This window comes from Sylvia atricapilla, chromosome 4 (assembly GCF_009819655.1).
Source record: "Sylvia atricapilla isolate bSylAtr1 chromosome 4, bSylAtr1.pri, whole genome shotgun sequence".
In the NCBI taxonomy this organism is placed as follows: domain Eukaryota; kingdom Metazoa; phylum Chordata; class Aves; order Passeriformes; family Sylviidae; genus Sylvia; species Sylvia atricapilla.
Window position 1 is genome coordinate 20,135,339 of NC_089143.1, and position 16,681 is coordinate 20,152,019.

The 16,681-nt window shown below is 37.2% G+C and overlaps 1 protein-coding gene across 1 annotated transcript in view; it reads left to right on the top strand.

The window, feature by feature from the left end:
- Nucleotides 1–16,681, top strand: part of JAKMIP1 (janus kinase and microtubule interacting protein 1) — an 88,474-nt gene that overhangs the window by 20,278 nt on the left and 51,515 nt on the right. The window contains exons 4-8 of the mRNA XM_066317241.1: nucleotides 9,767–9,976; nucleotides 10,629–10,748; nucleotides 12,582–12,728; nucleotides 13,335–13,475; nucleotides 16,621–16,680. Of these exons, the coding sequence (XP_066173338.1) occupies nucleotides 9,767–9,976; nucleotides 10,629–10,748; nucleotides 12,582–12,728; nucleotides 13,335–13,475; nucleotides 16,621–16,680 (678 nt within the window). The remainder of the gene's footprint in view (nucleotides 1–9,766; nucleotides 9,977–10,628; nucleotides 10,749–12,581; nucleotides 12,729–13,334; nucleotides 13,476–16,620; nucleotide 16,681) is intronic.

A 16,681-nucleotide genomic window follows, 5' to 3' on the forward strand; every position in this document is an offset into this window, starting at 1 on the left:
TCAGGAAATGTTTTCATCTTCCTCCAAGAGTCTGGTGCTGCCTTCTAGTGCCTCTGTTCCTTTCATATAATGAAGTTAAATTTTTTCCTTAAATTCAGTGGTTTCTGGGGTTTTTTGAGAGAAGTTTCTTCTAGGAATTTGTGGGAAATTTTAGGTAGTTATTGCACAGGGCAGTCTTTAAATCTGTGATGAGGTAAAAATTGCTGCAGGGTTCCTAGATAGATTCTCTTTTCCTTTGAGAGAGCACGTGGGATTATAGAATCTGATCATTGGGATATTTCCCTCTCTCCTCTCCCCTCCATTTAATTAATTAGTTCAAGGGATGCTTGCCTTCAATTTCAGATTAACCCTGTCTCCTCTGGATTTGGTGTTCTTGGTTGGTTTCTACCATTGTGTGAGGTGAAATGATAAGGATGTGAAAGGCACTGTTATTAATATTGGCACATTTCTGAAACTGAGTTTCAGTTAATGTGCTCTTTTGTATGTGTGGAGTGTTTTGTAGCACTATTAAAAAACCAGCATCTTTGGGATTGATGACCTAAATGGGCTGGCCATACTGTAATTCAAATTCAGATGGAGTAATTCAGGATGCAGTCTGATTGTCTTGTCAGACTTGGCTGATTTATTTTGCCTTTCAGATCACAGACTACTTTTGTGAATGTTTTTCTTACCAATATTGCAGCTGGAAAAAAATCTGTATTTTGCCATTAGCACCTATGACTAGTCTGACTAAAGCCTCATAATTCTTGGCTGTTACTAAAAAATAAGTTATGAGAAAAGAAAACAGCAAAATCCGTTGTGTATGTGTATAGGGATACAATTATATTGACCATATTTTTTTAAAAAAATATGATTAATCTATTTGGGGATTGTTTTCACAGTTTTGAAGGGAGGCATGAAAAATACCCAACAAACCTCAACAGAAGGTCCTAAGTCCTAGGCTAAGGTCCTAGTGCTTAATATGAGAAAGTAAGATATTTATTTGGCAAAACTTATAACACACATTTTCTATGTACAATATGAAATTATATTGTAATTTTTCAGTTCCTGTAATTGGAAATGTAATAATGATAAAAATGTTTTCATTCATTTAAGGAATGCTGATTGCTGTGGATTTTATTCCCCCACACTCCAAGAAAATACATCCTTGTTGTATATATGAACGAGCACAGTGTGCTTGCAGCTATGAAACCAGAAGTAAAAATAGCTAGTCACAAACTGGAGGGACAAGTGAAACAGATGTCTTGAAAATAAAGAGGCACCTTGGAGAAGATAAGAAAGCAAGAACAGATATTATTTTGTTCAGCCCATGTTTTCTGAGTATTTGAGTCTGAAGAATTGTATTGTTCCACAGGAAAAACTGTACAGAAGTACACAAAATAGCAATTTCAGCCAATTTTTCTTAGGCCTTGATTAAACTTGCCACTTGGTTTGGAAATCAGGCTTGAAGTAAGTTTTCAGAGGTAAGTAAGGTTGGTCTCTTTTGCCTGACAATCCTGAAATACCCTGCTCACATTGTTGGTGATCTTGGAAAACAGACCAGCCTTACTCTGTTACTAGCACAGGTGGGAAGGAAGCCATGGCTATTGACTATAGCATATTGGATTGAGGTTACTTTAATTCTGGGGCCACTTGGACACCATTTATAAGATGGCCCTTAGATTGCAAGGCACATTTCTCTAGGTACTGTTTTTGCAGTGGCAAGATTGATGGACACTTCACAGTGCTTGCCATGGAAAATATATGCAAAACCCCAATCATTTAAAGGATATTGAATGATGACATCACTGATGTACTGATTTTTAGTATTGGTTGAATAAGAAAAAAAATGATTTTTTTTTGTGAACACTTTATATAATATTTAAACTTTGGAATGAACAAATGGCACTTGCACCCTGCATTTTGTGGTGTATGTTTTAGTAGACACTGTTTCTTATAATGGAAATGTCTTTAACAACAAGCCTTTTACTTATTTCACAGCTAAATATCATTCTAGCCTGTTAAAATCTGTACACATATGGTCTTGCTAAATATTCTTTAACTGCTTGGATTAAAATTAACTGAAAGACTTCAGTATAAAATAGATCAAATTTTCTTAACCACAATATCGTTAAGATTCCACTGATTGTACTAGATTCACGATAAGGTTCCTGTTTAAGAGAGCACACAGTACACTGAATGAACTAAATATGCGTATTTCAATTGTATTTTCAAGTAGCCTTATAAAAATTGTCTAAAGAGCAATGTGACAGTACTGCAGATTCATACTTGCAAGGCAAAACATCCTTCAGCTGCTAAGTGCATAGAAGTAAAAGAAATTGTTTTCAAAGGGTGATTTTCAGAAGTTCTTGATCAGCAGTGATTTATGGAGACAGATGCGCTATTTAAGTGTCCTTAATCTTCTTTGTCTGAATTACATTGCTGCATAAATAAAAAACTCCTTCCAGTGTGAAATGCTGTCTGGTGTTTACCAAACAAATATAACGCAGGGCATGAAAGAATATGATTCAAACTAATAGAATAAGCAGTTTTTAAAGTTAGAAATCCAGGTGGTTCGCTGAAACTTCTCTTCAAGAGGAAACCCCTGTTATAGAATAAGCTCATGTATAATTTATATTGATTTTTTAAAACACTAATATTTCAGTTTTGTGTCTGTGTCTAACACAGCATCTCACAATTTAAGTGAGGGCTTCTGAGAATTTGTTTTGCAGAATTAAGAATTATGTTGCTCCAGTTAATCACAGCCCAAAATTTTAGCTTGCATCCTTCACAAATTCATGTTTTCTAACCTTGCATGGCTCTTAATAAGGTTGTCTGTCTATCTATCCTTAGTATGAGTTATACAAATACTAACAAGGTATCTATGTCTTTAGTATGCTTTAGCATTGGGAGTATAATACAGTCATGGAAAAATTTAGGTGGTGAGGGTCCTCTAAAGGTCAGCTGGTCCAGTCTCCTGCGTGAAGCATCCTTTGAAGGTTGGATCAGGTTGCTCTGGGCCTTCTCCAGTCCAATTTGAATACCTCCCAAGATGGGAGTTCAACAGTGACAGCCTGCCCTAAAGCCCAGTCAGTGTGAGATTTCCTCTTCTTCTTTTGATTGTCACTATTGTCCTTTCGCTGTGTATCTTGGAGGAGCATGTACTTCTGCTATTGTAATGCATCCTGCCTGCCTCCTCTGGCTGGCTGGGCAAGCCTGGCACCTTCACCATTCCTTCAATGCTGGATGCTGCAGCTCCATAGTGGTCTTACTGGCCTTCCTTCAGTTATATGGCACTTAGGCCAGTTTGTCAATAACTTCTTTTTTGTCCTGGGGAGTCCAGAAGTGGCTGTGGTGCTCCTGGTGTTGTTTCCCATATGCTTAATAAAAGCTAAATCTCTTCTGTTACGCCCCTCCTGGTTTGGCCCAGTATCAAGTTAACTTCAATCACTGGAAACTCTCACCAGTGACCCCTACCCTACCCACCCCTTGCCCTACAAGATGCAAATCTTTCCTTTGGTCTTTCTATTTTTCATCTTTTCTTTTTTCGCATTGCAAAATTGCCAACTTCAATTGGCGTGCAATTGTTGCAAGCACTTGAGTTCTCTCAGGGGCAGGACACTATCTTTCTTAGGCAAACTTTTTGAGGGTTTCTTGGCATGTTTCTCCAACATGTCAAAAAGTTCCTCTGAATGATCTTCCTATCCTCTAATGTGGTAACAGCTCCTCTGAATTTGGTATCATCTACAAATTTGGGGAAGAGTACATTCCATTTCTTTTTATGGGGCAATTGACATGAAAAATAATAGAAGCAAAAGTTTAACGCTCCACGAAATCCCAAATTACTTACTGATGGGAACAGTTTTCTAATAACATTCATGTTCTCCTGCATTACCATTACTAGGATTTTGCAGTTTTAAGGCAGTGAAATTTGTATTTTTATGTTACTTTCATCACTGGGGGCAATGCAGAGGCATTTGTCTCCGAAAATTCTGGAGCAGCGAACAGTTGGCTGTTGGCAGGGGCACTCCCTGCTGGCCTGAGGAGAAGGGTGGAGCTTGGCTTTTGTTGCTTCACTTGTGCAATGGCACGTGTGTGTGAGTTTTGATTCCTAACCAGTGTTGAATTTTGAGACTGGAAAGCTGAGCTTTGAATCATCCGAGGCAGTCTTGCATGGTTGGGCAGAGCTGCGGCGTACTTCTTCTCGGCTGCTTAACCCCGCGTGGATTTCACACACAGCTGCTGATATCAAATTGTAGGCTGTTCCCTGGATTTTGCCATCTGCTTGAGACACGTGCTTCAGCTGCATTCCAAGGCTGAGCTAATATGCAGGAGAGACCCACCACCTCCAGCTTTGTAGGACTGCAAATAATACTTGGCTTTCTGTTCTCTGAAGATTTATGCTGCTTCTCTTAGGAGCTCACAGGGCAGCATTTCAGCCAGACGTTTTTCTCTGAATCAAGCAGATCTAATGAAGCCTTTTTCATAGTGCAGGCTCAGCATTTTTTGCTTGTTCCCAATATTTTCTAAAAAGTTAGGAAGGTCACAAAATTGACTTCTATATCTCCTTACAAAATTTGGAACAATATTAGAAACACACAAAAGGTACATATGGTGTAGCACCTGGAAAAAAAATCTCCTAAAGTTTGTATTACTTAATTTTGCTACATTTTTGTTGTTTTGACTACCTGTTCATTTTGTCCTATTAGCTGTCCCAAGTTCATTGACAATTCTATCAGTAAACACTTGAAATAGGAAATGGGAAAAATCCAGTAGAAGAGGTTGTAACTGGCTTTTGAGAAAGATGCAAGAAGCCTCTTACTACTAAGTTCTGAAATTTTTCTGCCCACGTGCTGTTTCCTGTATAATTTGTCAAAACTTCTAATGAGATTTACACACTTGAGAAAAATATGTGGGAAAAGCTGCTGGAGGAAATTATTGACTTATGGTTTAGAAGAATTACTCATGAAATTAAGAATAAATACTATCTGCTTCTGTCTGTAACTCTTATTACTCCACTGAATGGTTGGCATTTCTTGTTCTTTTTCCCCCTTAGTTTCCTAATTAAGCAGCAAACATTTATTTAAATAGTTGACCATGTCTGTTGTAGGGAATACTATGCACAACTCTGGAATATTTAATTTTTTTCTCCACATGGGCTTTCAGCTTGGGATATTGTTGTTAGGTCTTACTATCCCTTTATAAATGTAAACAATGATTCTTTTTGTTTCAATCTGTTTTGTTTTTTTTTAGTAGCATCTTCTTTTTGTTCTTCGTGGTAACCAGCAATCCCTCTGTCATGATAGCCGTATTTTCAGTGTCAGGCTCTTAGTATGAAGGTTAATTAAATTTCTGCTGGAGAAGAACACTGTAGAATTTTGTGCTGCAGTTGGCTAGGAGATAACTTTGACAAGGATGGGTAAAGGGGAAAGTCTTACACTTGGCAATGCAGCAGCTGGCTTTTTCCACTCTGGAAACTGAATATGCCATTGCCTTGATAGATGTGTCTTTTAATTCCCTGGGAATTTCTCTTTCAACTTCATGAGAGACTAAAGTTCCCCCAAAGGTCTCTGACTTTCTTTCACTGTAGCCATTGAAGTGTGGCATAATTGGCAGGGAATGCTTTTTCTAATGACTGGCTTGGTTCTCTTTCATGTTTGATAAATATTATTAAAAGACTAATTTCTGTTCATTTCTCATAGCTGTAAGGGAGCAGTTAGATACATGTTCTTAGGAACCTGGGTAATTTTGACACAGGCTGTAAATGCTAGCTCTTCATTGACATAATGCAGGTAGTGTCTCTGTTCAGCATCTAACACTGACAGCACAAATCCCCTGAAAAAATGGTATTTAAAACTAATTTTAACCAAGAGCTCCAGAGTTACTCAAGGTGATTTCTCAGTAATTTGCCTCTGCACCTGCTTGTGAATGATCTTATTTTCTTTAAATCCTCTTTCAGAGGGTATTTCTGCTACTTTTCTTCTCAAGGCCTATAATTGAAAATACATTCTAACCTCATGTTGCTCCGTTGCCTTCCTACCACAGACTTTTTGTACTGACTTGTACCAACCTTAAATGCATAAAAAATAATCACTATTCTAAAGTACTTTTAAATCCATGCAAAAGAGAATATAGAAGAGTTCATGTGATCTTGTTTAACTTGGTAGCTGCAAAAAGTTGGCAAATTTGTGTTAAACTGAGGACAAATTTGAAACCTAAACAACACTTTGAAGGAATTTCTGGGGTTATATATTTGATTAATACAATATGTGTGAGCCCAGTGCATGATTAGGGTGTCATTGTCCTGAATATATTGGAAGAAAAGATGGTATCTATCCTGTGTATCTTAGTGAGAGGTCTCAAATGAGTGCAGAACAGGCAGGGATCTGTGTAGCAGTGGTGGAAGTTGGTGCATGCAGGTTCCAGTTGGTCCTTCAAGTACAACGCCATGGTAGAAAACATGAAAACACTTCCTAATCTGATCTGCTGAGAGGCTTTTGTGCCTGAAAGCTTTCTTATCAGCACTGTCACTTAGTCTAATAAAAAAGTAGTCCTTCTCTTTATGACCATGTAGATTCTTAGACAGTCTTGGCTGCAACAGTGTTGCTTCCACATGTGCTTGATTAAAATAGCAAGCAACAGGGAAGCTGGATTGACCCATTTTGGTTTTCATTTGCCTAATGGAAGATACGCTTCTCCCCACTAAAATGGAGACCATGATACATATGTCTAAAATACATACCTAATTCATACTTAATTACATTAGTTGGTTGACCTTTATGCTGCCAACTTTTTTTTCCTTCATGTAACAAACTATGGCTCCAGTGGTTCTCCATTGTGACAGAACTGACATAGAGACTTTGAGCTTTTACAACTATTAGAATATATAATACTAGGCTAAACTGAAGTCTTTTATGGCAGCTTACGTTCAGTTCAAACCTAAACCATCTGTCTCTTCTTCCTAGTCATGTGTCTCCTCTTTCATTGCCTCCTGGGCCCTTGACATACCATCTTTTCCACATGGAACGGAAGGAGGTTGCATTGCTGTAAAACACTTCTCTTCTTGTTTTTTTTTCTCACTCTGGACCAATTTGTACTCTCTGTTAAGAAAGCAGGCAAGGAAGATGAACAAATTTCCTCTGCCCCATGCAAGAATGAAAAAGATAGTAAGTCTTTGGGTCAGATTGCAATAGATGTAAAAAAATTTGAGAAGTTAACTAGGTCAATGCAGTTATATTGGATGAATAAAGGATGTAACCATCCCCTTGAAGAGAGCACAATTGTGCTGATCCCCATGCATCTGAAGCAAAATTTGGAGGCATTCTTGTGCAGTTCTTATCATCTTCATCAATTTGCGGTAAGTTAGTTGCTTAGAAATTCCTTCTTCTGGTGGTTAGTGCTTATAAAGAACTAAGCACTATTGCAGTGTTCTGTGTATTTGTGTGTGTGCACATGTTTACATGAGTAAGACGTCCTCTAGTGCATACCTGTAACTTAAAATAGAAACCCAAAATAAAAAAGGATCTGCAGTTATTGATGTTTTATTATATCAGTGTTTCAAAGACTTTAATAATACTTGACTTAAACACGAGGTATTTGTTGTTTTCTGAAAGATGGACGACGTGTAGATTTTCGTGGCTGGAAAAAGAGTAGTAGGAAAAGCAGAGGAGAATTATGCCTTCCCTTAACCCTCACCTCAAAGCCATGCTCTTTTGTGGCATATCTTTCCAATTTGTGTGAGCTTGTGTGCTTTGATCAATGGCAGTGTGAGAGGAGGGTGACATGGGTGTGACTGCACTGCTCACATCTCTTTCAAAGGATCAGTAACTGCGTCAGTTCAGCAAGAAGCAGATGTACCAAGATTGTTGCTTTCCTTTTTTCTTCCAGCTTAAAGCCTATGTCATTGCATTTATCATTAAATTGTGAGAACAGGAAGAATATGAAATATGCTACTAATTGGGTACCATGAATTAGGGCTGCATATTTAAGCTTGGGTCTTCTTATTGAATGTGTCCCTTGCCTGGGCGAATTCCTGTGTCAGTTATATGGATGTTCAGTGTGAACACCTGTGTAATTGAAAGTGAAACTGTCCACAGTATTTAGTTACATGACATTTTTTCCTCCTGAGGCCCCCCTGATAGATCAGTGTGCCTGACAGATAGCGTTCAGTAAATGAAGCAGCTGCTTAATTTTTGTCATTGTTGTTCACTGCACAGTCCCTCTGAAATCCTGCATGTTGCAAATTCTTCCATTAATAAAAACTGCATTCTTTCCTGCAAGTCCTTTTTGGTATACTTGGAAGTCTCACGAATGTGAGTTGACATACTGACATACATTGCTTTTATTTACTGTACAAGGATTTGGACACAGCAACTTTTCTAAATCAGAGAAGAAATCTCCATCAGAACCAATCTTTTTCAGTTCCAGTTAGAACTTCACAGTAGTCTATATCAGCTTATTCATTTCAGATATGACCCTTTTTATCTTTGATCATGGTTCAGCCAAGCCATCTCCTGCCGGCCAGGTTCTGTACACAAACTAATTTCGTATGCTTTGTGGACTGTGAAAGGATTAAGACAAGAATCCTGAAGAAGCAAATTGTATCCAATCCTGTAATCTCATTGTGTTAATCCTGTAAATCACTTCGATTAAACTATAAATTACTTCTAGTAAGTCTTTTTTTTCTTCTCCTTCTTTTTGCTTTTGGTATAACTTGACATAATGGATTTGTATGTATGTAGGACTATAATAAACAACAAATGTATGGTTTAACTAGTTCATGATTTTATTTTTTCAAATAGGATTATAATACTCTTACTTCAAAAATTCCATGCATTTATGTTGGCCAAGAAAACAATTTGGTAAACTGGAGGAGATACAGCACAGTTCCAATAAATATATTGTTAATGGTTAACATACTTGTTAAGAAATCTGTTTCTATAGTAACTGCTGCAGATTGTCACTTCCTCTAGCATTTGGAATACTACTAAAGTGAATTTAACACTGATGCTGCAAGGGACAAATCCTATGAGAGCTGCAGTAGATCACTGTGAGCAATGTGCTTTATTTGGTATGGAGATGCATGAACACAGTTCAGTAACCAGAGAGGGTGTTCAAGAACTGTTTCTTCCTACCCTTTATTCAAATGGTCTGTGTGCACTTACTTTTTTCCTTCTACACAAAGACTAGTCCTCATTTGAATCTTATAACAAGGCCACATGAATACATAGGTATGCTAAGATTTTAACTTTAAATATTTTGCATGTATATGCTACTAATTTTGAATGTCTGTGAAGAGATTGACCACACGTGATATTCACTAATAAAGAGGGAATCAACATGGGGCAAATGTGTGTGGCTCAAGCTTTGAAACAAAGCTCGGGTGAGTTTTAAGGGGTGTGTTTGTCTTATCCTGTACTGGTTGTGTTTCTTTGCTAAAACATAGTGAAGGCAGATTTTTCTTCTCTGTATAGAAGAGTGTATCCTCAGATGAAGTGGAAGTTTTCAATGGCTATGTATTCTGTTTCACTGTATGTTTGCATCTGGTTTTGTTTGTCTCTTGACTTGAGACTGGACCAAGGAAACTCTTGATCAGGTGAAGACTGAACCTTTTTTAAGGACTGAGAAAAAGACAATAGAGGAGATATATTTTCTTTTTGCCAGCCACAGTTTCTGTGCTGATGTAATTCTGAAAGAAACAGAACTTTGCTTTTGCAGTTTTGTGTGTTTGCATGCAGTGAGCATGGGGATCTTACAGAAACTTCCTATGTGCATTATTTCTTTCCAGATGGACGAGATAAAGGGCAAAGACAGGGTGATTCTGGCTCTGGAGAAGGACCTTGGTGTCCAGGCAGGCCATACACAGAAACTGCTCCTTCAGAAAGAAGCTTTGGATGAGCAGCTTGTCCAAGTGAAGGAGGCAGAACGATACCACAGTAGTCCTAAGAGGGAGCTTCCTGCAGGAGTAGGAGATATCAGCGAACTGATGGGAAGTCCGGTAAGAAAATGGTGTTTTCTCTGAAGTTTAGCTCTGGATAACTGCCTGGGTGTTCACATTGATTTTGTGGTTACTGCTAGGACCAATTAATGGTAACTGGCCTGTCACTGTACTGTGCTGTTTTACTGATGTACTAAAAACTCATTGGACCTCTTAAATTGCAAAGAATACTGAGAAATACATGGATATAGAACTTCTAGAATTTACACAGTGATCTTGAGCTGTGAACCTCAGTATTTTCTCAGTATTTCATTTATTTTAGGAATATTTTAGTCATTAGAAAATAGGTTCTAAACTTCTCTAAAGCTGAGCCATGCGATTTTAAGCTGTGTCCTACACTAGAACTATTTTAACTGAGAGTAAGAAATCTGGTGAGAAGTAACCTGCTGTATATGAAATACTATTTACCTAGCTAGTTGGTTTTTTAATTGTTAAACTTTACATGTATTTCACAAGATACTGTTGATAAAGCAGCATCCCAGGATGCTATTATTTAGTGTTTCAGTTAATTATAGTAAGTTTTCCAGACACTGATCTATAAGTGTTGTTTTAAATTTACACATTACACTTTCTAAGCCATGATATTGAACTATAGACAGTAATTTTTTTAAAAAAAAGTAATTTTATAAATCTGTATGTTTTTGATGTAAAGGAGCAGCATCTGGATGAACGAGATGTGCGGAGATTTCAGTTAAAAATCGCTGAACTGAATGCAGTAATAAGAAAGCTGGAAGACAGAAATACTCTCCTAGCAGATGAAAGAAATGAACTGGTAAATTAATTAGTAATAACACAGATGGTGACTGGAAGGGCATCTTTATGGCAAAAGATTTAATGTTGGAAAGTCAGTGTTATAAATAATTTACAAATTAGCCCTGGTTGGCCTCAGTCAAATACATCTAAATATTACAGAGCTTCCTACAGAAATCAATCTTTTGACCGTAGAAGACATGGATGGAATCTTTCCTGTTCCACAAAAATAAAAATTTACTAATTTGTTTTAGGGTCATAGTAATCAAATTAACTGGTATATTGCCTGTAGCACTCTGTAATGATGTTGTGTAAAACATGCATAATCCATGCACCTAAATTGCTGTATTCATCCTTTTGAAATTTCTTTTTGTGACATGCTTTTACTAGCTAGGAGTTGTGAAAGCTTTCTTGTGCTAGTGATGAAAAATCTGCCATTTCTCAAGGGAAGTCTCTTAAGTAGGTGAAATTGTCCTAGGAGAGGGATAGTAACTTACACAAGAAAGGATATGACATTAATTTTAAGAATGAATTTTTGTAGCCTTTATCAGTACTTAATTGCTTGTACTGAGGTTAGTGGTAAAACTCCCATTGACTGCAACGGGAGGTGAGTTTCACAATAGGAATTTTTATATGTGTCCTTTAATGCCATAATTCTAGTGGCAGAAAAGATTTTTCATTCTAAAAAGATGGAACCTGTATATCTGATTCTAAAATTATGCTGAGGGCTGAAGTGGTGCCATGTGTCAGTCCTATAGACGAGTGAAACATTGACATCTTTGTGAAACATTGACATCTTCCTCCTTGGCAATCCTTTCTTTGGGCAGAAATAATAATAATAGTAATAATAATAATTAAATAATTAAATAAAGTGATAGATAGATAAATAAATAAATAATTCAAAACATCCCTGAAGAGTGCTGAGGTATTTTAATGTATCCTTCAGTGTCTGTCTAGATGAAGGGCATATATGATTCAGTCAAGTGCTCTTCTTGATTCTAGGATCAGTGGCATAATAAATATATTTTGAAAGAGATGTGGAGCAGATTTTATGTTATGAGACAATAGTACACGTAAAATCATTAGTATCAGTAAGGCCATGTGATTAAGCACTGTGAAAAATAATTTTCTCAAGAATGAAACAGAAAGCAAATACTCAGTGAATGTATCTCAGGAAAAAAAGTATTATCTCATTCTCCTTTCCAGATAAAACTCAGCAAATTTAAAAATCTTTTGACTGAGAAAAATAGATTTTTTTTCAAACAAAACTGCTCATGAAGTAAAAACAGTGAAATATTGAATACACGCAATGCAAGGAAGAGCAGTAATTTGCTTCACATAATTGTTTAACATCATAAAACCACAGGAGAAAAATTGAACAGCTTGAAAATGTCAGCAGAATGCTGAGATTGAATCTGTGCCCTCTGGCTGACTTTCTCATTGCTCTAATTATGCATTAGGTAAAGGGTTTTTTGAAGTAGATAAGGAAGAGTGTCCTCCTTTTAAGGGATGGCTAAATTGCTGAAAACAACTTGTCTAGAGACCTAGTTGGTCGCAAGAAGCTTATATAAATTGAGAGTGGTTTATAAAGGAATCACTGTGGATCATTGTAAGTGTTTGCCAAAAGCAAGATTCAGTGACCAGATTTAGTGTTTGGGCAAACAATACAAAAATGTTACATCTTACTTGTTAGGGCTGCTGTAGTTCTTAGTTCAGCAGTGGTGTATGTCAGATGCCATTTAGCAGAAGAGCTAAACTTTTTGAGTTCAGAAAGGCAAGTGAAAACACATCTATTTTTTCTTTCTTTCAAAGGTAAACTAAAGCACAGCTAACCTTGTTCCTTTGCCGTTTGCAGCTGAAACGTTCTCGGGAGACAGAAAGTCAACTGAAGCCGTTGGTAGAAAAAAATAAGAGAATGAGCAAAAAAAATGATGATATGTTACAATGTATCCAGAGAATGGAAGAGAAAATAAAAAATTTATCGAGGGAAAATGTAGAATTGGTAAGTTACCGTCTTGGGTAAATAATCACCTCGGACATCATGTTATGAGAATACATTGCACACAGTTACTTCGAGGTGGAAGTGCTTGTGAAGCTTTTATTCTAACACAAACAGATAAATCTCCACAGTGGGATGGTGCAACTGTCAAATCCAGACAATACAGCTGAATACTCATATTCTAAATTCAGAGTGGCATGTGCTTTGTGTTTTATCAATTCACACTGATTAAGGGAAAGGAGCACAGATAGATAAAATGTTTTTGCAGTCTGTAAAAAGCTATGACTAAAAATGAGCTTTAAGAAATACTGCTTTTATGATGAGAAGTCAGAACTGAATTTGAGTGTATGCTCTATGCTAGGTCACTGAGTTCACTTGTCTGCTAATTTTTCCCAGACTGTTCTTTGATTCTGTTTTAAAATATCTTCTGTGAGATATTAACACAGAATCATATAGAATGTGGGGTGTTTTTTTGGTTGAAGGAGGCATTGTGTGTATAGTGAAGTATCCACTGATGAATTCAAAGAATTCTTGGTTGCTACATCACACATGAGAATTTTTCTACTGCAAGACACTTTAAAACATTCTTTATTTTTTTTATTTTTGTAGAAAGAAAAGTTATCTGCACAGCCAGCACTGAAGAGGCACACATCTTTGAACGATCTCAGCAGTACACGAGAGGAACAAGAAATTGAATTCCTTAGACTGCAAGTCAAAGAACAACAGCATGTTATTGATGATCTCACAGTGGTAATGTTTATGACTGGTATACACATGTGCATGCACACACATCTATAGGCAAGCTAAGATTTGAGAGGAATGTTTTAACTCCAATTATAGTAGTGATGCAGAAATAGTTCCTTGGTGTCAAAGGGTTTTTGTTTTTTCTCAGGTAGTGAATGATTTTTTTGGAATGTGTATGAATCTTTGTATTAAAAATACTTAGCTATTATGAGCTGCTTGTGAAGAAAAGTGCATCATCAGCCCACTGACCTTGGTTAAAAAACTGGCTGTCAACAAATGAGGAACTTGAGTAAAGGAGACTTTCCAAAACTTAATGAACAAAAAGTGTAGGATGCAAACCCAAGCACTCCCCTGATCTTGAAGTTCTAAAAGAAAGAAACATGGTGGTGTTAATTTCACCTGGCTAAGCACCTCTAGCTGAGCTGGCCATATAAGCTGTATTTAAAACAGATGGGGAGAACTCTGTGTGGTTCATCAAACCAAAGGCAGCAGCATAGTTCAGGGTTTAGGATGGCACAGCTGCTGCCCTCTGACTCTGAAGGCTTCTGAAGGTGATGCTCATAGATGTTTGCTGTGTTTGATTAGGAACCCTTCAAGCTGTGTTTCATGAGGAGTCTTTCAAGTTGTGTTAGAGGTGTCCAGTGCTATTTAGTGCAATTTGTGATGAACTCTTCTGGTGCTAGCAGAGATTACACATAATCTCTGAGAGACTCTTGACATTCTGGAGCAGCATCTGGAACTCAGGCAGACTCAGACATCTCAAATGGCACTACTGACTGCTACAAAATCATAAAAATAATTTAGGAGCCTTCTGTCTAAACAGAAAATCAAACAATTGGATGCATCATGGAAAATAAAAATAGAAGCTCCAAAGAGGAAAAACAAGAAGCTGTGGTACTGCTGTGTGTAGATGGAATGTGGTCTCAGTTCCTGGCGGTTCCTCTGAGATTTTGACCCAAGATTTTTCTCTGAAATAAGTGCCAAAGTTCAATGTCTGTGTGCATTCTCCAGTGTCACAGTGTTGCAAGCAGTAGGATGTTACTCAGGTGCTATGATGTAGGGTTTGGGCCACAGAGTGATGCTGCTTTAGATTCCAAATAAAACTGCAGAGGCATGGATGGTTATATGACATTAGATGTGTAGTACATGGCAGATATAACCTCACTTATATTTCAGTGCAAAGTGGGTATGAAAGGACTCTCTTTCTACTGTCTCAGCTAGTGATATGAGGAAATATATTGTATCCTGACTTTGGTCAAATAATATTAACTTGTGCTTAGTGTGAAAGTAAATAAATAATATTTTGAAATACTGTTTCATTTTTGCTTTGTTTCCTATTTACAGATACTGTTCAACTTGCAGAAATTAATTAAATTTTTAACTAGGAAACTTCTTTGGTTCCGGTAAAAATCAATTGAGCCTTTGCCTTCAATGTGAATGCAGTGGAATTCTGCACACTGTTGATTTTAAGCTCTCTTTTCTGGCCCAAACCACACCTCTACAGACTACAAATGTATTATAGTTACCCAGAATGACCCAGATGTCCCATATCTGATTAATATAAAAATCATCAGCTTGACTCCAGCTGAGACCAATATGATACACGGAAATAAGAACATTAGTCTTAGGCAGTAGGGTTGTCTGAACTGATTAACAGTGTCATCTGTAGGGTATCTTTGATGCTGTTGCAACCTTGTCAACATGACTCCTCTCACAATAGTGATGTTCTGGTCAGTTCTTAAAAGGAAAGCTGCCAAGGTAAACTCAGATGGCTGCAAAAGATGCTAATTAATTGGCATTATTATTGTTCTGGTAGCTCGATTTATATTGAGGTAGTAAATTAAGCAGTCTTCTTACAAACAAGATTAGAAACAGGAAGGACTGAGATTTTGGAAGTATTTGTTCATTTTGCACTGCATTTGTTTGGACAGCTGCTTGGGAGGCAGGATCCCCTGCTTAAAGCAGGAACTGTGCTTCGAGTGGGAGTCTGAGAAGAGAGCACTCTTCTTTAACAGTATAAAATTCAACTGTCTGTTTTTTTTAGCTTAAAATGCTGTATTATTCTGTAGCTTGAAATACCTTCACCATTCTACCTTGGCAGTCATGACTTTTCCCTATTTCTCAAAATACGTGTATTCAAGGTGCTATGTAAGTTTTTGTACTTCTCTCAGTTATTTTGCATTTTCCAAAACTTATTTCCTGGAACAATGTGCTGATAAATAATTTTATTGTGATTTCTACTGTCAGCTTCCTATTTTTCCAGTTTCTGAACTGAATGCAAAGCAAATAACTGCATAGACTAATACCATGCAGTGAGCAATAACTGCTAAAGAAGCACTTGGAACTGCAATCTGTCTTTTAAAAATAGAGGTGCTGCAAACAAAGATGCAGAGCTAAGGAAAGAATCAGAAAAAAAGCAAGAAGACAGAGCACCTGCCTCCTCTGTTGTTGGGCTTTTTTTGCTTGCTTCTTCGCATTTTTTTACCTTCTCTTCCTCCTCTTCTCCTTTGGAATTTAAGGCAGTATTCTTGGATTTAGATGGACTTAAATCTTGCATTTCCAGTCATGACCTCCTCATGTTATGGTATAGTTTATTGTGACCTTGCACCCAAACCGGAGTAGAAAAAAGACAGCGACAAGTTGACACAGACTGAGAGTGCCTTTGGATTTAAGACTTTTGCCCTACAAGGATAAGTCAGACATAACACTGTATCTGCATATGCATGCTTGTATATCAGAATATGTCTGACATAATGACTTTTAATTACTAAGACTGGACTGATTTCTGTCTACCAACGTGCTTCTTCAGGATGGTTGAACACTGAAGTGACACTCTGAATTCTGTTTCCATAGTGAGCTTCTTGGTAAAAGAGTCAAAAGAACTGTCAGAAATCTGTGCTCAGTATTTAACAAAGCCTTTTCTTGCCAACTTCCCATCAAATGCGTGAAGTACGATGGCTGAAGGTTTGTTTGCTAATGGCATAAAGCCGCAGTTCAGTGTGGTGTAACACGGTGTTACTCAAAAGGATAAAAAAATTGTGTTAGCTTTACCAGAGGCTTAAAAAAAATGTTGATGGTATTTCTCTGTGTTAGACATATCTAAGTATAGTTTTAAAACAAACCCATACCAAAATGTTCTCTTTCCTTCTAGGAAAGAGAACGGTTATTGCGGTCTAAAAAACAGAGGAGGAAAAGTCTGAAGCCTCCAAAGG